The sequence below is a fragment of the Tiliqua scincoides genome, chromosome 2 (assembly GCF_035046505.1).
Source record: "Tiliqua scincoides isolate rTilSci1 chromosome 2, rTilSci1.hap2, whole genome shotgun sequence".
NCBI classification, from domain to species: domain Eukaryota; kingdom Metazoa; phylum Chordata; class Lepidosauria; order Squamata; family Scincidae; genus Tiliqua; species Tiliqua scincoides.
This window is the reverse complement of record NC_089822.1, coordinates 259,336,499-259,358,307: the sequence shown is the minus strand read 5'-3', so window position 1 is coordinate 259,358,307 and position 21,809 is coordinate 259,336,499. Positions and strand designations below refer to the sequence as shown.

The 21,809-nt window shown below is 44.6% G+C and overlaps 1 protein-coding gene across 4 annotated transcripts; it reads right to left on the bottom strand.

Moving 5' to 3' along the window:
- Positions 1-225: 225 nt before the first annotated feature.
- On the bottom strand, positions 226-20,824 carry LOC136641056 (uncharacterized). Of its 4 annotated transcripts, XR_010793839.1 has the most exons (13): positions 20,763-20,824; positions 14,155-14,608; positions 13,611-13,706; positions 8,172-8,402; positions 4,198-6,031; positions 3,976-4,110; positions 1,720-1,766; positions 1,591-1,632; positions 1,454-1,516; positions 1,165-1,194; positions 693-806; positions 494-577; positions 226-393 (listed from the first exon to the last, which is right to left on the bottom strand). XR_010793839.1 is itself a non-coding variant. In XM_066616649.1 (8 exons), the coding sequence occupies exons 2-8, from the start codon at positions 1,757-1,759 to the stop codon at positions 275-277; spliced, it is 492 nt and encodes a 163-aa protein (XP_066472746.1). In that variant the 5' UTR covers positions 1,760-1,766; positions 2,614-3,422; the 3' UTR covers positions 226-274. The 4 variants fall into 4 exon arrangements, 2 of the variants coding, with proteins under 2 accessions (XP_066472746.1, XP_066472745.1); XR_010793840.1 differs by lacking the exons at positions 1,591-1,632; positions 1,720-1,766; XM_066616649.1 differs by lacking the exons at positions 3,976-4,110; positions 4,198-6,031; positions 8,172-8,402; ... (1 more) ...; positions 14,155-14,608; positions 20,763-20,824 and adding an exon at positions 2,614-3,422.
- Between the last annotated feature and the right edge of the window lie 985 nt (positions 20,825-21,809).

The following is a 21,809-nucleotide window of genomic DNA, read 5'->3' as shown; positions in this document are numbered from 1 at the left end:
CGTGGGAGTGACAGTTCCTAGAAAGCTATAAACTTTTTTTTTACTGAATGGGGAGACTACATAACTGAAATAGGCAATTTATTATCATAAGAACAGACCATAGGCCCCCACCTGGTCCTGCGACCTGTATCTCACACTAGGTAAAAAAGAGACTCCCTTGCATAGTCCACTTCTAAAATCCTGGCTTGTAACCCACAATGGATTTTTTTTCCTCCAATCCCCTCTTAAAGGCATCCTATCCCAAGGAGTAAAGAAATATTTTTTTTTGTCAAATTTAGTGGATAAATTTATACAAGTGGTTATCTTTCTGGTTGGCAGTAGTTGCTACATTAGAAGTGGAAGGCCCCCCAGCAGCTTTTCTTTGAAGAATATTTTGCACAGGCCCAGTATTTCCTGAATGTAGAAAAAACCAAAATTTAAAAGCGCTAGAAAATAGTGGTATAGACTTTCCCATTAAAAATATTCCTATTATGTAATTTATACAGGTAGTTACCTTTCTGGTTGCTAGCTGCATTAAAAGTGGAAGGCCCCCCTGCAGCTTTTCTTTGAAGAATATTTTGCACAGGTCCAGTATTTCCTGAGTGTGAGAAAAACCAAAATTTAAAAGCACTAGAAAATAGTGGCATAGGATTTCCCATTATTATTAATTTCCATATTTTGCATTTTATTCAAGCTGATCATGGATCAGTTACCTTTTTTGTGACTGTCCAGAGCAGGTGGTTTGGACGTGCTAGGCTTTGGACTCAATGGAGATTTTCCTCGGGGTCCATTAACACCTGCATGATTTTGCACAGGTTCAGCATTTCCTATTGTGAGAAAAAACCAAAATTTTAAAATCAATTTTCTTTTTTTAAAAAAAACTGACCTCCATTAAAAAAAAAAGCCTAGGATTACCTCCCCCTGTGCTGGATTTTGGTGACCCTCTAGCAACTAGAATAAGAAAGGAAAATCTTTTTTTTTTTTTTTTTGTAGATGCCAATACGTTTTTTTCCCTTGTTATTAATCATGAATATTATCTCTTTTAAAGACGCTTGAACCAGCATCACATCTGTCGGTAAGAGCTGTATCAATAATTCCTTTAGCTGAAATGAACAGAAATTTAATTTTATATTAAATGGTTATAAATGTGCAATAAAAAAAGGGGAGCAATAACAGAATTTTTACCTCTTTTGAATAGGGCTGGAGATGATTCTCCTTCAAAAAAAGAAATAGAACTGTAAAAATAATTATAGATTATGTAGTATACCCAGTTTCTTGATTTTTAAATAAAATATGAGGTAAAGTAACACAAACCAGAACTGGGTGCTGAGTATAAGCCACCAGAACTGGGGGGGGGGGGGTTAATCTGGTACTTGAAGGAAGTCCTACAGTTAAAAATAAATAAGGAGGGTCACTTTACTTATTTTTTTAAAGAGACTCAGGAAACTTAATTAAAAAATAGGCTCAGTTTTACCTTTTTGAAATATGAAAGGCTTTTTCTTGCAGTTTGAATTGTCGCCTGGCTGCATAGGGGGATCTGAAAAAAAGAACCATTTTGATTTGCTCAGTATTCACAGGAAATGGAAAATAAAAATTCAACTGTGCAAATACCTGGTTTAGCAATTGATTCCTGCAGTGCCCCCAGAAACAGCACTAAATTTGAAACAGAAGAAGACATGTAAATGTATCTTGTACTTTTAAAAAATTATTAGGAAACTGCTATTTTTTTATTCAAAGTACCATCAGATTCCTGTGAATTTCCATCGTCGTCCTCAGACATTTTCAATCTAGAAATTATAACATAACAGGAAAAAAAAGCTCATTCATAATTTTCCCCATATCAAGACACAGTCACACAGCACCTGCAGTGCTGAAAATGGTACAATCATACAAAATTGTGCAGTCAGTGAGATAGGTGTAATTTTCTCCGACCAAGAATGCCCCAGAGCACATGCAGAGTGGAAAATACAAACCTTAAATAAAAGCAGTCTATTAAGATTCTGACATACAGATAGATAGAGAGAAGCAATATTTAATTCTATCAGATTCACAGTCACACAGAACACATGAAAAAACTTTCCACCCCCTCCCTCCCAAAAAATCAGAGATTTCAAACAATTTGCACTGGCCACTTGTAAAGTGTAAAGGCACACAGCCCACATTGAATAATAGAAGCCTCTGCTGACAGCCCCCCCCCCCCAAACACACAGAGGCAAGTTTCACAGAGTCACACAGACATGGTGGCTGGCATAGTACAAGAAAACCAGTTCAGGCCAAGAACACTGAGGAGCATGACCCACTCTGGCCCTGAATAAAATGCAGCAAAATTTAAATCTAATAGTCACACAGGCCCCTGCTGAAAACATTCCACCCCCTCCCTCCCAAGAAAATCAGAGATTTCAAGCAATTTGCACTGGCCACTTGTAAATAGTACATAGTACACAGACATGATGGCTGGCATAGTACAAGAAAACCAGTTCAGGCCAAGAACACTGGAGAGCATGACCCACTCTGTCCCTGAATAAATGCAGCAATATTCAAATCTATCAGATTCACACAGGAACACAGAACACATACATGCCCCACACATACAAATTCCAAGGCAAGGAGAGAGAGAGAGCGCAATATGCTTACCAAAAGAACTCCAGCCTTCTTTTTTGGAACATGTACTGACACACACAATAAGGTGTCCCCTTTTATAGGAAAAATCTCTGTACCCCTCACATCTGGACATTCCAATTAGTTTTTTTTCTTCCCAGGCCCATACAATAAATAAAAATGTTGGTAAGTTAGTATGTTTTTATTTTCACACCATAAATCTTAAAAGAAGTCACAGGTGTTGGATGTTATACACGTAAAAAACAGATCCCAAATTCTGCTTCCCATGTCTAAAAGTTTGAAAAATTTCCAAGTTATTGGAATGCAATAGTCCTGGATTAACCCCAGTTTTGACCTGTGTCTGGTTTTTGCACGTGCAAAAATCCAGATACAGAATCTGATTCCCATGTCAAAAAGTTTGAAAAATTTCCAAGTTATTGGAATGCAATAGTCCTGGATTAACCTGATAAACTATCCATTCTGTGTCTGGATTTTTGCACGTGCAAAAAACCAGACACCAAATTCTATTCCCAGTCTCATGGATTGATAAAATAGCTGAAATTGTTTTCCCATATAGAAAAGAAATGTGTCTGATCAGCTTCTGATTTTCAGTCCTTTTTTCTTTTGGTGTAACCCCTATGTGAGCAGGTTCTATTCTCCCATGTCCCCCAAGCCCATGTCTTCTAAAATTCAATTGAAATAAAGCCCCCCTGTAAGCAACAGAACAGTCAAAAGTTCATATAAAGAATAGAATTTTTATTCCTAAACATGCACATTTTAATAAGCAATCCCTCTCTCACCCCCATGTCTTCTCTCTACTTCTAAAAATCCATTGAAAGCATCATTTCCCTAGTCATGCAAGATCTGCATTTTATTTCTAAACATGCACATTTTTTTAAATAAGCATTCCTTCTCTCACCCCATGTCTTCTCTCTACTTTTTTTTTTCCTAATCATGCAAGATACATATATTAATATTCCATTCCACTCCATTATTATTCCATTAATATTACATCAGATAAAACCAGAAAGATTTAGCTTTCATGGCTTTTTCAACAGAAAAAAGAAAAACACATTCTTGCTGCTGAAGCAGTTTAGCGGCTATTTTATGGGGTTCAGATTCAAATTTATATATATGAGCCAATAATGACATAACGTTTTCAGGAAATTCCTGCTTGATCTCAAGACAACCTAATGAAAATGCAATACAGATACACGTGTGCAACAGACTTCCAATATCCAATTTATTCATAACCCTGTGCAGCATGTCTCGAATAAACTCCTGAGTCCAGTCCAAGCAAACGTGGGCGTCCTGGTTTGGGGCCTTCATTCGACATCCCTCACAAGGCACCTCAAGAAATTTTGATACACAATACTTCACAAAGGTGAACAAACTTACCCTCAGCAAACTTTTTGTGATTCTTTGTCATGTTTGTGATGTCAGATTTTTGTTCTGTCTGTCCAGCAGGAGAACCCCTAAAATGTTTCATAACATTTTGAAAGTGTCTTGCTTCACATCCTTCTTTGGAATAGCCTACAGAAAAAAAAAACACAAATAAGTATTTTTGATTTTACATTTCAGGCAACACACTCACGTATGCACTCAAGCACAATGATTTACCTCTTCCATTGCAAATTGGTAAACCAGGTTCAAAGATGGAAACGGTAACACGTCATCCTCCTCATCATCCTCATAACGCCTACATTTTTGCTTCTTCTTCATAGGTGCCTGCGGTAGGCTTTGAGAATCAGTTGGTCTGTCTGGGGTCTCCGGCTCATCGCAGCTCTCCATCTTGAACAGTTTGCGAACGTAGTTTTGAGAATCCACGGGTCTGACTGGGGTCTCCCCTCCCTCAGAAGGCAGCACGTTCTCCTTCTCCTTGGGGCTCTCCATCTTGACGAACACCATAGTGTGATTTTCACTCTCCTCCCCGGCAGGCGATGTGGGAGAGCTTTTCAGAGGGGAGGTCATGGCAGAAACAGCAGCAACAGCAAAGGCTGAACGGGTTTCTCCCTCCCCCGAAAGGCCCTGGGCCTTAAATACAAGGACATGTCAGGACCTGTTCCCACTTCCCCCTTTTTTCCCATTGGCTCCAAATGGTGATCCGAGAGCTATGAAACCTGTGCCTATTGGTCAGCGGCGATGGGGCATGTTGTTTGAGGGTCACATAAACCCCTTTCCCACACTTCATTGGCGGGCTCCTTTTCCCGCAAAACCAAATGTCGGGGTGCCCCAAAAACCCTCCCCAGTGGTGGGGGGCAGTGGGGAAAGTTGTTTGAGGGGTCACTTGAACCCCCTCAGGGGGTGGGATTTCTGGCAAAGAGGGGCGGGACTTCTGACAAAATAGTTCGAGAAGAACTACGTACATCCTACTACTGCTGCCTGTGACAGATGAGGAGAGAGATCTTGGGCTGCTGGTGGACAGCTCTATGAAAGTGTCAACCCAATGTGCGGTGGCAGCGAAGAGGGCTAATTCCATGCTTGGGATAATTAGGAAAAGCACTGATAATAAGATGACTAATATTGTAATGCCATTGTACAAATCGATGGTTAGGCCACACCTGGAGTATTGTGTCTAGTTCTCGTAGCCACATCTCAAAAAGGATATAGTGGAGTTGGAAAAGGTGCAAAAGAGAACAACGAAAATTATTACTGGGTTGGGGCACCTTCCCTATGAGGAAAGAATACAGCATTTGGGACTCTTCAGACTAGAAAAGAGGTGCCTGAGGCGCATGATTGAGACATACCAAATCATGCAGGGGGTGAACAGAGTGGATAGAGAGACGCTCTTTTCCCTCTCACGTAACACCAGAACCAGAGGACATCCACACAAGTTGAGTGTTGGGAGAGTTAGGACAGACAGAAGAAAATAGTTCTTTACCCAGCATATAATTAGTTTGTGGAACTCCTTGCCACAAGAAGTAGTTCTGGCTTCTTGCCTGGATGCCTTTAAGAGGGGATTGGACAAATTTCTGGAGGAGAAGTTCATTACGGGTTACAAGTCATAGTAGGTATGTGCAAGCTCTTGGTTTTGGAGACAGGCTGCCTCTGATTGCCAGATGCAGGGGAGGGCACCAGGCCACAGGTTGTGTCTGTTGTCTTGTGTGCTCCCTGGGGCATTTGGCGGGCCACTGTGAGATACAGGAAGGTGGACTAGATGGGCCTTTGACCTGATCCAGTTGGGCTCTTCTTATGTTCTTAGTGTAAATGGATATAAAATGCATCAGGTACAGCAGGCGCTTTTGTAGCTGAGGGAAGGGGACAGATGTCTGGCAGCTCTGATGGATGTGCAGATGGAATGTTGTAAAGAGAGGCCCTGAGTGGAGCACTGGAGGGTGGAGAGTCCTGCATTCTCTCCCCAAGAGCCATGTTCCTCACAGACCATTCCCAGCATCAGGAGACAAGAAGGGAAATGAGTGGGATCCACATACCTCTGCAAGGTCCTCCTCATATCCTGGGGGAAAAAAAGAAAAAGATCTCAGCGCCTGCCACAAGCAAGTCAGACTTTTCACACCCTGCACAGAGGTGCTCCCTGGTCCTCCACTGTCCAGTTGGTAGTGATCCGTCTTCCACACTCCACTCAGGGACTGAGGTGCAGCTCCACAGAATAATCACAAGCTGGGCAAAGAAAAGTTTTCTTTTGCTTGTCCTGATCCATCAATTCTGTGTCACACCTTCTGATCTAGAGGGTAGAGCCTCCGTCTGCCTGAAGATAACATCCACAAGGTCGCCAGTTCGAGGCCACCGGCACTGTGTGACCTTGGAGCAGCTGACAAGCTGAAGCCGAGCAATTCCATCTGCTCTGAGCGGGGGAGGATGGAGGCCAGAATGTGAAGCCAGATCGGAATGAAACACCTTGAATGTAGTAGTTCTTGAAAGAAAGAACCTTCTTTGAAATTGTAAAAATTCCTATTTAAATAGGGATTTAGATAAAAGCCTGCCTATGTAAACCGCATTGAATAAAGTCTTGAATAAAGACCAAGAAAGGCGGTATATAAATACCTGTTGTTGTTGTTGTTGTTGTGATCTATTATCAGACCCAGCTAATGGCCTTGACCTCTGACCGCAACCTGGGATATCCATCAGTATAAGATAGAAGGGGAGGCAGAGGCATATCTTCAGGAAGCAAGGGGGTCAAATAACCCAGATGCCAGGCTTGGGGGAAGTAATGCCGTGCATCCAGCCATTCCCCCCTTCCATGGCACTCAGTTGCTTGCCAATAAGGATCAGTCTGCCAATCTGAGGGCTGCCCGCTGAGCTCCCTCCCACAGGTATTCTGAGGGCCAGGAAGCCACACACGGCCTTCTAAATCCAGAAGTCACTTCCAAGGAAACCGCAGGTGACATATCTGGCTCTCTGAACAGTTCTGGCGGGATGCATTGGGCATGGAGTTTGGCACCCCCAGGTGAGGGTAGCACCCCTGAAGGTGTGTCCCCAGGAGCCACAGTGGTTAGAAACACCACCGAGGGGAGGGCTCTGCTTGAGCTTCCCCTGCTATTGTTGAAACCAAGTATGAGAAGGAAGAGAGACTATAGATAGGACAGCCCCCCCCATAAGTCCTTTGCTGACCAGCAATCCAGGGCAGTCACTCAGGCCCATGCTTCCCATTCCTTCTTGTCTTCTTCAGGGTGAGATTGGGGCATGCCCAGACAGGGATTCCACTCTATTTTCAGGCTTCCAGCATGTGCATTCCAAATGCCCCGGGTCTCTCTGTCTCTGCACAGACCCTGGACAGTGGGTGAGGCTCCACTGGAGCACCACAGAGGCCCATTAGTGGGACTTGAGAGCAGCAGAACTGAGCAGCGCTGGAGGGAAAGCAGTGGTCAGGAAGCAGCCATGAGAACAGATTCCAGGATCTTGGGAACCTTCAGGCCACACTGAAATACAATGAACTGACTGATTTCCCTTGAGTGCGCAAGTACCTAAGAGAGGTCTCTCAGCCCAGTCCTGAGTTGCCCAGCGTGTGGGACTGATGCGGTGCTGGGAACAGCTGGTATGGCATCCTGAGCACAACAGGGCAGCTTCTGGTGGCTCCTCCAGGGAAGGGGGTGTTTGTTCCCTTTCCCCAGGTAAGGAAGGTGGCCCCACAATGGGGTTTTGCACTAGCTCTGGAACAGTTCCATCTCAGACCATGCAACCCGACAAGGAGTTCAGGATCTGGTGGAGCTGAGTTCCACAGGTCCTGCCCTTCCCCCACCTAGCTCCCTCCCCAGCACAAAATCTCCCCACCCCTCTATCCACCTCCCCCCACCCTGAGATGCCACCTCACTGCTCCCCCCATGCCCCCACCTACCTCTCCACTGACCTGGGGTTCAGAGGATTGCCAAGTGGCAGAGCAACAGCTTTCCACCAGCACTAGCCCAGCTCTGGTTTGCGCTGGGCTTGCTCTGGTGCTCGGCTGGTGCTAAGTCCTGCAAGTGTGCCTTATGGCACATTTGCGACAGTGCACACTTGTGGTAAGCCGGCATGCGTATCTCCAGATTAGGCTCTTCATCAGCACGACACACTGAGTTCTTCATTCTTGTGTAGGCCAAGGAAGCACAGAGTAGTTTCTTTCCCTGGAGATGAACCTCAGCTATTTCTACCCCCCTCACCTGCAGGAGCTCACTTGCTGGCTGCTGGCATTTCTCCTCCATTTGCTGGATGAGACCTTCAAGGGAGGACAGTTCCTCCACCCGTCTGGCCATGTGCTCCTCTCTTCTGGTTGCAATTTCCTTCTCCAGCTCTTCCAACTTTGAGAGGAGAGACATCTTTTCTTTTTCCAGAAACTGATGTAGTTGGTTGAAAAAGGCCTCTGTCGTTGTTTTCTTTTCTTCTATTTGTCCCTGCAACAAGCAGTTGTAGAGAGGAAAGGAGAGAAATGTCAGGAATATTTAGGCTATTGGGTAGGAAGCTTAAATCCAGGACCCCAAAGATAGCGTTAAGAACATAAGAAGAGCCCCGCTGGATCAGGCCAAAGGCCCATCTGGTCCAGCTTTCTGTATCTCACAGTGGCCCACCAAATGCCCCAGGGAGCACATCCCGGTGCCCTCCCCTGCATCTGGCAATCAGAGGCAGCCTACCGATAAAACCAAGAGCTTGCACATACCTACCATGACTTGCAACCCGTAATGAACTTTTCCTCCATAAATTTTTCCAATCCTCGCAAGTGCTTCCTGTTCCACATGCAGGGCCAGCTAGGCAGGCCGAGATCAGGGGTCTCAATGCATGGATGAGACAGTGGTGTCAGGAGGAGCGATTTAGATTTGTTAGGCACTGGGGAACATTTTTGGACAATCAGGGCCTGTACAAGAGGGACGGGCTTCACTTGAACCAGAATGGAACCAGACTGCTGGCATGTAACGTTAAAAAGCTGGCCAAAGAGCTTTAAACTGACCCATGACAGGAGCTTTTAAACAGGAGCTGAGGGGCATCTGGTTAGGAACTCCTCATCCTTATGGGATGAGGATAGGGAGGTTAGAGAACAGAAAGTTAGTGACAGTAGGAGTAGGAAGTGGGAATGGAAGCCTGATTGGATCTGATAGACAGTTTGGCACAATGAGAGGCTACAGGGATAGAGGAGCTAATAAGCAGCCCATTTGGGGGAACTTCATATACATATGCTGATGCCCAAAGTCTCTGAGCAAAGATGGGAGCACTGGAATGTTTGGGGACCAGGGAAAACATTGATATGGTTGGCATAACAAAAACCTGCTAGAATGGAGAGAACTAGTGGGATACTGGAATCCTAGGCTATAAACTCTATAGGAGGGACAGGGAGGGGCTTGTTGGAGGTGGGGTGACCATTTATGTTAAAGAAGGGGTAGAATCCAGAAAAGTACAGATTGAAGGTCGGGTGATAAAGATTTTAAAGGGTTAACCTAACTTCAGATGAGGAAAATAACTGAAAAATAGGAGCCAAGGAAAGGACTAGTTTGTCTGTTAAAAACAGGATAGGAAAGCTATTTTGTCAGGATGACTTGCAGAGAGAACATACACGTCATAGCTTTCCCAAAAGGAAAATTCCAGACTCATGTGTAACCAGAGTTGTGAGTCGGGAACTATTTGTAATGCAGGGCAAAGTGACTTCCTAATTAGGGCTGGAATCATGCACCAAACTGTCAATATGCCCTATAAGGTAGTGGAAATGACATGCAATGTCACATGGGTCAGTTGTTTGTTTAGGAGTATAAGTGAGAAGGTCTGGGTGTGGTTCTCTGAGAAACAAAGGAACAACCAAGGTGGTAAACCTCTGTATCCAACCTGAAACTGAATCTATTTCTAAACTGTAAATAGCTGTAAAATAAAAGCCTCAAAATTGTTTTTTTAAAAGGCTGTGTGACTGTTTAGCATTGTGTCAGAGAAAGAGTCCTGAAATCTTTCCATCACGGGTCAGACTCCAACACAGAATCTCTGTGGGTTAAATTACCAGGAGCAAGGAGTGATAGCACGCTGGAGGAGTGCTATAGTCCTCCAGACCAGAAACCTGAAGGAGACCTTGAAATGAGGAAACAAATCAGGAAGGTGTCGAGGAGGGACAGGGTTGTAATCATGGGGTTTTTTAATTATCCTCACATTGACTGGATCAATTTGTACTTCAGTATTGAAAGAAAGACCAGATTTCTTGACATGCTGAATAACTGTGCTTTAGAGCAGCTAGCCTTCGAGCCCACCAGAGGACAGGTGACTCTGGATTTAATATTGTGTGGTACTCAGGACCTGATTAGAAATGCCAATGTTACTGAACCATTGGGGAAAGTGACCATGCTGCAATCCGTTTTGCCATGCATGTAGAGGGAAGAGTGGCAAGCAAATCTGATACAAAAACCCAAAGGCAGATGTCCCACAAATGAGGAGACGAATTAGAAATAAGTTCAAAGGGAAGGTAAAAAGAGTCTGATCTCTCCAAAGTGCATGGAGGCTGCTTAAAACAACAATAATACAGCCCTTGTGGAAGTGCATACCACAAAGGAAGAAGGGCTTGACTAAGTCCAAGTGCCCCAAGAATCTGTCCTGGACCAGTGCTTTTCAACCTGTTCATAAATGACCCAGAGGCAGGGATAAGCAGCGAGGTGGCCAAGTTTGAGGATGTCACCAAACTTTTCCGAGTGGTGAAGACCAGAAGAGATTGTGAGGAGCTCCAGAAGATCTCTCCAAACTGGGAGACTGGGCAGCAAAATGGCAGATGCATTTCAATGTAAGTAAATGTAACGTCATGCACATTGGGGCAAAGAATTAGAACTTCACATATAGGCTTATGGGTTCTGAGCTGTCTGTGACAGATCAGATCTTGGGGTGCTGGTGGACAGCTCAGTGAAAGTGTTTACCCAAAAGATTTTAAAATAGGCATCTATGAAGAAGATATAAGTTTTGATAAAATATTCTTGATTGATGATGGAAAATATATTAAGAAAATGTATAATTTTCTTCTTGAGATAAAGATGGAAAATGAGGTAGTACTCACTGGTGTTATAGGCAAAAAAATTTGGATATAATATTTTGATTGATGGTTTACAGGTTGGCAACCTTCAGTCTCAAAAGACTATGGTATCGCGCTCTGAATGGTGGTTCTGGCACAGAGTTTAGTTTGGTTGAAAAGGCCGATTCAGGACTGACAATCCCTTCCACACTGGGAGCAAGTGTAGTGTGTCCCTGGTCTGTCTCCCTGGCTATGGGCCTTCCTTCTTTGCCTCTTTGCCTCAGTCTGTTGGCAAAGTGTCTCTTCAAACTGGGAAAGAACTGGAGGTTGTCCATGACTGTCACCTTGGCTCAACAATCTCCGCAACTCTTTCTCTCGATGCTGACATAAACAGACACATCGGCAAAGCAGCTATCACATTTTCCAGCCTTGCAAAGAGAGTCTGGTCCAACAAGAAGCTGATGGAACATACCAAGATCCAGGTCTATAGAGCTTGCACCTTGAGCACACTTCTGTATTGCAGCGAGTCATGGACTCTTCGCACACAACAGGAGAAGAAGCTGAAAGCTTTCCACATGCGCTGACTCCGACGCATCCTCGGCATCACCTGGCAGGACAAATTTCCAAACAATACGGTCCTGGAATGAGCTGGAATCCCCAGCGTGTATACACTGCTGAAACAGAGACGCCTGCGTTGGCTTGGTCATGCTGTGTGAATGGGCGATGGTCGGATCCCAAAGGATCTCCTCTATGGAGAACTTGTGCAGGGAAAGCACCCTACGGGTAGAGCACAGCTGTGCTACAAGGATATCTGCAAGAGGGATCTGAAAGGCTTCGATTGATGATTGGAACCAAATGTGGAATTCAAATATTAAATTAACAGAAGTGGTTTCTTTTAAGGAGAATTTATATAAAATGTTTTACAGATGGCATCTGACCCCAGATGAAAAAGCAAAAATGTACCCAGGTTTGTCAAATAAGTGTTGGAAGTGTAACCAGATTGAGGGTACTTGTTATCATATGTGGTAGACTTGGGAAAAAGCCAAGATATACTGGTAATGGATACAAATTTTTTTTTCGCTATTTAATGTTATTATACCATTCAAACCAAAAATATTTCTCCTGAATATGTTAGAAATTAAAGACTTACAAAAGAAATATCTTATCATACAGATTAATACAGCAGCAAGAGTATTGAATGCATAATTATGGAAATCTACACATATCCCTAATAAAGAAAAATGAAAAAAAAGACTTATGAAATTGCAGAAATGGATATATTAACAGAAAGAATGAAAGATAAAGATTATCTAAATCTTCTTACTTTATCTTCTTACTTTATCTAATACTGGAAGCTGTTTTATGATTGGATAGACAGTACTGAATAAATACTATAGGTTGCGTAGATTAAGTTACGCATTTTAAATGTTATATGCGGTGATGATTTATATAGATGAGTTTGTGTTTAGTTTTATCTTGATGTATAAATTTTGTTTTAAAATGCATTTTTGACCCAATGGCCAGTATCCTGTTGTGTTATGTAACCTGTGTAACCCTATACCCTAGTTTATCCTATATCCCTAGCCCGTATTTAAAATAAATAAATAAAAATTTAAAAAAAGAAAAAGAAAGTGTTGACCCAATGTGCGGCAGCAGTGAAGAAGGTCAATTCTATGCTCTGGATCATTAGAAATGGAATTGAGAATAAAACGGTTAATATTGTAATGCCGTTGTACAAATCGACGGTAAGGACACACCTGGAGTACTGCGTCCAGCTCTGGTTACCACATCTCAAAAAGGACATAGTGGAAATGGAAAAGGTGCAAAAGAGAGCGACTAAAATGATTACTGGGCTGGGGCACCTTCCTTATGAGGAAAGGCTACATAGTTTGGGGCTTTCAACCTAGAAAAGAGGCACCTGAAGGGAGACATGATTGAGACATACAAAATTATGCAGGGGATGGATAGAGTGGATAGAGAGATGCTCTTTTCCCTCTTACACAATGCCAGAATCAGGGGACATCCACTAAAGTTGAGTGTTGGGAGAGTTAGGACAGACAAAAGAAAATATTTCTTTTCTCAATGTGTAGCTGGTCTGTGGAACTCATTGCCACACAATGTGGTGATGGCAGCTATCTTTAAAAGGGGATTGGACAAATTTCTGGAAGAAAAATTCATCATGGATTACAAGCCATGATGTGTATGTGCAACCTCCTGATTTAGAAATGGGCTATGTCAGAATGCCAGATGCAGGGGAGGGCACCAGGATGCATGATTTTGTTGTCTTGCGTGCTCCCTGGGGCATTTGGTGGGCCACTGTGAGAAACAGGAAGCTGAACTAGATGGGCCTATGGCCTTATCCAGCAGGGATGTTCTTAAGTGAGTTGATTCTCATAATGTGAAGCTATGTACCACTGGGACTCATTAGAAGGCCTGCATGGAAGGACATTGCTGACTTTTTGCAGAGACGAAATCAGCTGTGAGCAGCAGAAAACCGACAAGATTCCATTTTTGGATTGGTCTTTAATGAACATGATTGGGGAGTTCTGGCCATGTTCACTCTTCTGCACTCTTCTGCCTTTTACAGATATGGGTTCTAGTAGCTGTTCACTTCCAATGCAACAGGGACACTTACGAGCAGGTCTCGGCTTTCCTTTTCTATTCCTGCTTTGCTTGCCAGAATTATCTCTCTCTCCTTCCTCAGAACTGCCAGACAGCTACACAATTGGTCCTGCAGCAAAGAGAAAAGTTTCTGTTTGGTTTCTTTTTCAGGGGAGGGAAGGAGGTTTACTATTTAATGGTGTATTTGAACTAGCATAAGAATGGGAAAGCAGTTGAGGTGTATGCTTGCTCCTTGCATTTCAGTGCCTTCTGGGCAGGTCTCTGGACTTGGTGTCTGATAATGGCATCTTACATGAGCAGAAGGAGATTGCAGTTGGGACTAGAAGTCAATTAGTGTTTAGCCCTGAGATGGAGATGGGAAAGAATGCCCTTCAACCTCCCCTTGCGTCCAATCCTGACATCAGGAGCACTGATTCTAAAGATGTGTCATAACCTGGAGCAGGCAAACCCTTTTCCTGCTGTGGGCCTCCAGGTTACAAGCCTTCCCGCAGTGACTTCTCTCCAACCAAGCTGCATGTTACACCCATCACTGGCCCTGGAGATTTACATTCACTCACCTTGCATTCCTTGGCAGCCTCTTCCAAAAGCAGAAAAGTATGTGATTGATGTTCTGGGGATCTCTCACAATTCAGACACACCAACTCCTGGTCTTCTTTGCAGAGCAGGTGGAGTTTTTCCTTGTTCTCAAACATAAATGCTCTTTTCCCAGGTAAAATGACAGATGTTTAATTTTTTCTACTATCTTTGACAGTTGCCAGTTTAGCTGGAAACTCCCTCTCTTGATTTTAGCTTTGCAAAGGGCACACTCCAAGTCCCCCAGATCTTTCCATTTCTCACAGTAGGTGGTGATGCAGCCCCTGCAGAAGTTGTGGCCGCAGTCCAGGGTCACCTGGTCTGTCAGGTACTCCATGCAGATGGGACACTTGACTTCTTCCTCTACATCCATGGATGGTGAGGCTGAGGCCATGGCTGATGAAGACTCCATGGATGGATTCAGGTAGCTTCTGAGGCCTGTACAAGAACAGCAGGTGGGTGTTGGTGAGCAACAGAAGAAATACCACCTGAGGAATAACTATTTCACAGACTGCCCATTGCAGAAGATCTGTGAATTTTCTACCGTGGTGCCCAGTTTGTAGGACTAATAATGGGAGGTGTTTGTTTTTGTTGGTAATCACATTTTGGTATTTAAGAGATCGAAATGAAAACAGAAAACAATGTTCAAGAAATTTTCCAGAAATAAAAATACCTGTAGATAACTTTTCTAGTTAGAAGGAATACCATGGCCACATCTCCTGATACTCTGTCACCTGCCTGGTACACTTTTAAAGAATTCAAAATTAATAAAATTGAGAACTATGGAATCAAACTTTCTTTCTGTTTCATTGTTTCAAATCACGAAACCTGTGAAAAAAAAATACATCCATTTTCAAACACCTCTACAAATAACCAAAAGAGATGCACTGACTGACTTTTCCTGAAACTCAAGACCTTCCTATAAGAAAGGTTTCTGCTGTGACTTGAAAGCTACAGATTACTAATTGGCTGAATTGCTACTACATCTACTACTACTACTACTACTACTACTACTACTACTATTACTTCCAATTTTATTTATAGGGACAAAGCAAACAAAGGAACTCCTTCGTTCATCCACCCTGTTTTAAAAAAGCAGAGGTCTCGCATGTCTGCATTTGACAAAACTGCATAAGAAAGACAGTAAGGAGATCCCCACCCCGGGCACTGTGGCCAAGGGGAAGAGGAGAAGTGCTGGATCAGGCCAAAGGCCCATCTAGTCCAGCTTTCTGTATCTCACAGTGGCCCACGAGATGCCTCAGGGAGCAAAAAGACAACCAGATACCTCTATCCTGTTGCCACTCCCTTGTGTCTGGCATTTCAGAGGGAGGCTACTCCTAAAACACGGAGGTTGTATACGGTCCTCATGCCTTGTAAACTATGGTGGACTTTTCCTATATCGATTTGTCCAATACCCTTTCAAGGACATCCAGGCCTGCTGCCATCACAACATCATGGCACAGGGAGTTCCACAGATTCATTATTCACATGTGAAGAAGTAGGCCCTTTTCTCTGTTCTGACTCCATTCATCAATTTGGTTGTTCATTTTGGTGCTTCTCTTTTTCCTGAAAGAGTTGGAGGCATGCAAATCAACCCCCTCGTGCATGCACACAAAGACACACACTTCCAGTTCAGAAACAGAAGTGACTACTCCTGGTTTTAGAAGTAGCCTATCTCTGCATGCCAGGCTGGGCCTGCCCAAGATCCTGTGACCCCTGGGGTGACATGCCCATTGCTGCCCCTCCTTCCCTGCCATGTGCCAGCCTCTGCTCCTCTCACTTGCCAAAGTATTCACTCAGCGCTCCCCTCCCCTCCACATTACCTCTTCCCCTCTTCCTTTTCCAATGTAGGGAATGGAAAAGGAATGAAAAGAGGAGAAGCAGAGAAGACCCCCCCCCACTCACTAATCTGTGACCTCATAGGACAGCTTCAGTTGGCCGCATGGATGGGCCAGCCCTGCCTGTGACCTTGTTTTGCTGCAGAGTGAAGCAACTACACACAGAAAGCCAAAGGATGGAGGGAGGGGCTTGTTTCAGTCTGCAGTTTGCAAACTCTATAGATGGAGTTTGGAGACATCATGCAGGTTGGGACATATGACTATGTCAATCTCCTATAAAGTTTATTATCCAAGATTTATTATCCATTCAGATGGGACACTTTACTTCTTCTGCTTCCATGGATGGTGAGGCTGAGGCCACAGCTGATGAAGACTCCAAGTATCGAGTCCTATGACATTCTCTTGCTATCCATTTTGGTGTCATTTTAACCCCTGCTAACTGGGTAAGAGGCACTTTTTCAAGTGGGTGCACCTCTTTTATTTAGTAGGGGAAGAGTAACTGGCCCACCTCACCCCAGCACTGTCTGTTCTAGTGGCTGTCTGCTGGTATTCCTTGGCATCTTTTTAGATTGTGAGCCCTTTTGGGACAGGGAGCCATTAGATATTTGATTTTCTCTGTAAACCGCTTTGTGAACTTTTTGTTGAAAAGCGGTATATAAATACTGTTGTTGTTGTTGTTGTCTCTCTGTCATCTTCAACCTTTCATGCATGCTACGAAAGCTCTGCCTAGAAATGTGTCAGACCCACTTAGCGACAACAGTTGGCTACAGCCCCCGCCCCCACTCCACTTAAAGTCATGATGAATGGATGGAATAAGAATATTCAGAGGCAGCATGTAACTCAATACTGCCTGCTGAGAGAAAGGCAATAAGGGATGATGGTGCCTTGGGACTCTTGGTCTGACCCTGCAGGATCATCCTCTCTGCTTTGATCCTCACAGTAGCCCCGAGAAGACTAAGCTGAAACAAAGGGTAAGCCAGGGAGCCCCATTTCTGACTGGGGATGGGAACCTCAACTCCAGCCCTTGATCCTCTGTACCAGTGTTTCTCAGCCAGTGGTAAACCACCACACACCACTGGCGGTACTTGAGGTGATCTGTATCTGTCCATTTATACTCTTTTGTGTAAAGGTTAAACTGCCCTGTGTGGGCAGCAGGGGGCAGTGCTGGGAGAGGGCAGCAGGCATCACACTGTAGTGTGGGTCTCTGATGTTGGTGCTGATGTCATCTGTCCCTATGAAGACATTGCCAGAGCAGATCTCTGGGCACAGCCAGAGCCAGCCAAGCAGGTGCCTCTCTGGCTCTGTGTTCTTGGGGCACCAGGGTCGAGGCAGAGGGTCAGTCACCCTCAGGGCAACAGAGGCACTCTGAGTGTGAACCTAGGAATGCAGCAGGAATGGGAAAGAATAGTGGCTCCTCACGGTCTATGCAGGTATTGCTAGAGAGATTTTCCAGCTAAAGCGGGAATTGCACTCACTCAGAGGGGGCAGGTGGAGGGAAGCCGTTGCTGGGAGAGTGTTCTCTGAGGGTACCAGCATCCCACTGTGTGGCCAGTCATGGAAATGCCCCAGAACTTTAATTGGAAGAACTGTGACAGCAGCAGGTCTCTTCAGCTAACCCCGTGATCTCTCTCTCTGATCATGCACCTGTTTCATTGAGTCTACAATTATTAGATGAGGTTAAACCTCAGCAGTTGTGGTGACTGAATGTGTCACTTCTGAATGATGAAGATTTTAAAGAACAAATGACCAAGGAATTAACAGAATACTTCGTTATTAATGAAGGCTCTACTACTTCCAGAGTTACTGAACATAAGAACATTCTTCGCAGCATACGTGATTTTGTGCACCTCAGTTGTACCTGCGTTTTCCCCATCCCCCCTCCCATACTCTAGGTCAGTGATTTTCAAACTGTTTCATCTCATGTGGTCAAGGCACACCACCAGGTTTTTGACAATTGTCAAGGCACACCATGCTGCCAGTGGGGGCTCACATCTCCCATTGGCCCTATTAATAAATGACCTTCCCCAAATTCCTGTGGCACACCTGTGGACCACTCGCGGCACACAAGTGTGCCATGGCACAGTGATTGAAAATGGCTGCTCTAGACTCTATAGTGCAGCCATCTTCAACCACTGTGCTGTGGCACACTGGTGTGCCACGAATGGTCCCTAGGTGTGCCGTGGGAATTTGGGAGGAGATCATTTATTAGTAGGGCCAGTGGGGATGTGAGCCTCCCATTGACAGCACAGTGTGCCTTGTTAATTGTCAAAAAGCTGATGGTGTGCCTTGACCATTTTAATACCTTGCCAGTGTGCCATAAAATGAAAAAGGTTGAAAATCACTGCTTTAGGTGTTGTTTCAGGCAAAAAAGGTTATTTCTCTTCTACCCAGGCTGCTTGGAAACCAAGGCACAAAAACTCAAACCCAAAAAATTTAAGACCAAAGGCAGTTTACTCACAATCTGATGCACATTTTTCTCACATCAAGATTCTAAAAACTAGAAGACCAGAAGCCCTAAATAGCTTCCCCTGGATGCATGCAAGTACGATTAACTCAATGGTTAAAAACAGAGATTAAAATACACTCTCCTGTTCTACTAAAGTCAGCAGACAAGAAGCTATATATAGACAAGGAGGAATCAGCAAAGGGATCACATACAATTTCATCTTTAAAGAACTAGATACTCAGCTGATAACTACTACTCAGTGTTGTTATTCCCCAACACCCCTTTTCCAAACTGAGTAGGTGAATCTAAAAGATTAGTTTCTTCTCATAATTTCTGAAACCTCTCTTGGTAATGGTTTTGTCAATAAATCAGCTATCATTATTTGTGTAGGACAATAATTAATACCCTGCATAACCAAATCACGTACATGATAATACTTTACATCTATATGCTTTGTTCTCTCATTATAACCTTCTGATTGCATCAATTTTATACAGCTTTCATTATCCTCTTTAACTTGCACTGGATTTATTTCTTGCATTCCCATATCGTTCAGTAATTTACAAAGCCACGTTGCTTCCCTGATAGAGGGCAATACAGAATGGCCAGGGTAATATGCCATTAGGGCAAATGCTTGAAGGCTTTAACAGCCACCTCATTTTGTTTAGGGGAAACCTATTGCCCTAGGGGCAACCTATTGCCCTCTTGCCTGGAGGCAAGTGAGTTAAAGTCCATGTTCCATTCTTATGCAACGCCTCCTTCTCTTCTTGAGCTGCATCTTTCCACTTCTTTGCTTCATCCATAGGCATTCTTTCAACTTGATCCCATGATTCTGGGTCACACTCCGACACCAATCTTGAAGAATAAGTTAACCGGACAGGTGGTATGCCTTTATTTTCTCAAAGTGATCTTCTAGGTTGTTGTGTAGTGACTTGATCTTCCTCCAAGACATCATCTAATCCTGGCAATTCTTCCTTTATTGATGTACTGGCTTTTAGATCTAATTCCAGTATAACTTCCCCTTCTGATGCTACACTAACCATTGGGGTTAAATCCAAAGATCTAGATGTATTACTTTGATAAGCTGGAACAAGTATAAACTTCTTATCCGGTTCTGCCAGTTCATCAAAAAAGGTTTGACTTTTATCTATTTTCTCATCCTCAATGAAATGTAATACATGTCTTACGGTCACGCAACTTGTATTCAAATCCATAACACAATAACCTTTAGAGTTTTCAGAACAGCCAACAAAAATACCTTTTTCAGTCTTAGGATCTAATTTAGAGAGCTTTTCCTTTCGAATATGAGAAAGAACCTTACACCCAAACACTCTGAGATGTTCTATACTTGGTGGTTTACCATACCACAACTCAAATGGGGTTTTAACATCTGCTGCTCCCTTAGCTGCCCCTTCCCCCTGTCGTTGGAGCCATTCTGGGAGGTGAAATCAATGCCAAGGAGACGCCTGTGCATTGTTTTCTCCTTCTGGAGTGGCTCTGACAACAAGGGGGAGGGCGGCTCACAGGCTGCGATGAGGCGCCCTGCAAAACATACTGCTGCCCCCCACTCTGGGAATGCCACTGGCAATTAATTGAACAGATTCAAGTGTTGCAAGGAGGAGACAATCTCTGTATTCCCTTTCTTCACAGGATTTTGTACACCTCAATTGTACTTGCGTTCTCCCCATTCCCCACCCCCCCATACTCCAGTCTCTATAGTGGCACAAGTTCACACTGGCCCTTGAAGGCGAAACAGGCGGGCGCCACTGCTGCCGAAACCGCCCCCTTCCCAGCCTAATCTACCCACCCTGCCCCATCTCCTCCTGGATCTGCCTGTCTGCTGCTCCATTCCACCCCACTGACTCCCTCCCAGCTCCTGCTTGACCTAACCTGGTGGGTTGGCCTGGTCCATCCTCGGGTGGACCTGACCACTCGCTGCTTGCAGTAGCAGCCAGGCCACACATGCTTCCTCTCCCTTGCTCTTGTTGGACCTCTGCCAGCAAAATGGCTGGCATAGATCCAAGGAGACCAGGCTGGGGGGGGGGCAAAATCCCTGGAGTCCAGGCTTCTGGGAGTGGGCGGGGCAGTGGCAAAACAAACTACACAGTACAAAACAAGCAGTAGGAAGGGGGGCAGTAAGGCATCTTGCCCTGGACGTAATACCAGCTCTCAGCAGCCCTTGGGGGGACCCTCTTGGTCAGCAGAGTCTTGCTCGGGGTCAGGGAACAAACTTTGCCTTGCATTGAGGAGACCTCCATGACTGCCTCCACCTCCCACCCCCGCGGGATGCATCTTGCAGGGCACCTACCGCTCTCAGCACTACACAGCTTTCTTTTACCTCTTCACAAGGCAGAGCCAGACAGAAACCTGCAGCAAACTTGTCCTGGAGCCTCCTGGTCCTGCTGGGAGGGACTGAGCCTCAGTTCCAGGCTCCTGTTTTCTGGTCTCTGGCACTTGGTGGAGAGCAGAAGCCTCCCCCCTCCCTCCAGGGAGACAAACAGAAAGTCAGTGTTCTTGCTAATCAGACCTCCCTCCCTCCCTTTCCTCCCTCTGTCATCACTGGAGCATTTCTGATAGAGACTGAACAGCTGCAGTGGCCATGAAGGGAATCTGAGCTGCAAGCTCTGGATGAGATGGAAGCTCCTTCCTCCTGGGCTGCTGCTTCTGTGAAAAGAGCAGTGGAAGGTGTCCTCTTCCTGTAGCAGCACCAACCTTGAGATCTCTGTCCAGTTCTTCTCCTTCTCCTCTTCCAAGTCGGTTCTTAGGAGGGTATGTGCATTGTATGAAGAAAGGACATGAAAAACTCACCATCAAATACAGGGTGGAGCAAGCAGGTGCTTCCCTTGACTACAGTTAACCTTATTGTGAAATTAAGCCTCCCTCCTCAACTCTTGCATTTGATGGTCCATGTTCTTTGCTCTCTTCCATGTGTGGGGAGGATTGCCCTGCATACACCTGATGAAGGTGACTAGAAAACGAAAGTCAACACTAACAGACGTGTTTGTCTTTAAGACTGTTTTCACTGCCACAAGATTCTGTGTGTTTTTGGATTCCAAGCAGGGGACAGTACAAAGCCAGCAGGGACTGGAGAGATGCAGAGGTCCACATTGCCACTAACCCCTCAACATCAGAGCTCTACACTAGTCACCAGCCCTGTGAGCTTCACACCTGCAAGGGTTGTCCTCCCGTTGCATTGGAGGCTTGCAAGGTGATAAATTTGTACTAGGAAAAAGAGTAAGGGCACAAAGCAGAAAGCACAGGAAGGTAAAGATGCAGGTGAATCACATCTGAATCCTCAGTAAAGACTGACAGCCCTATTCTGAGCTAGGGCACCCAGCCTCAGTGGCACTGAGAA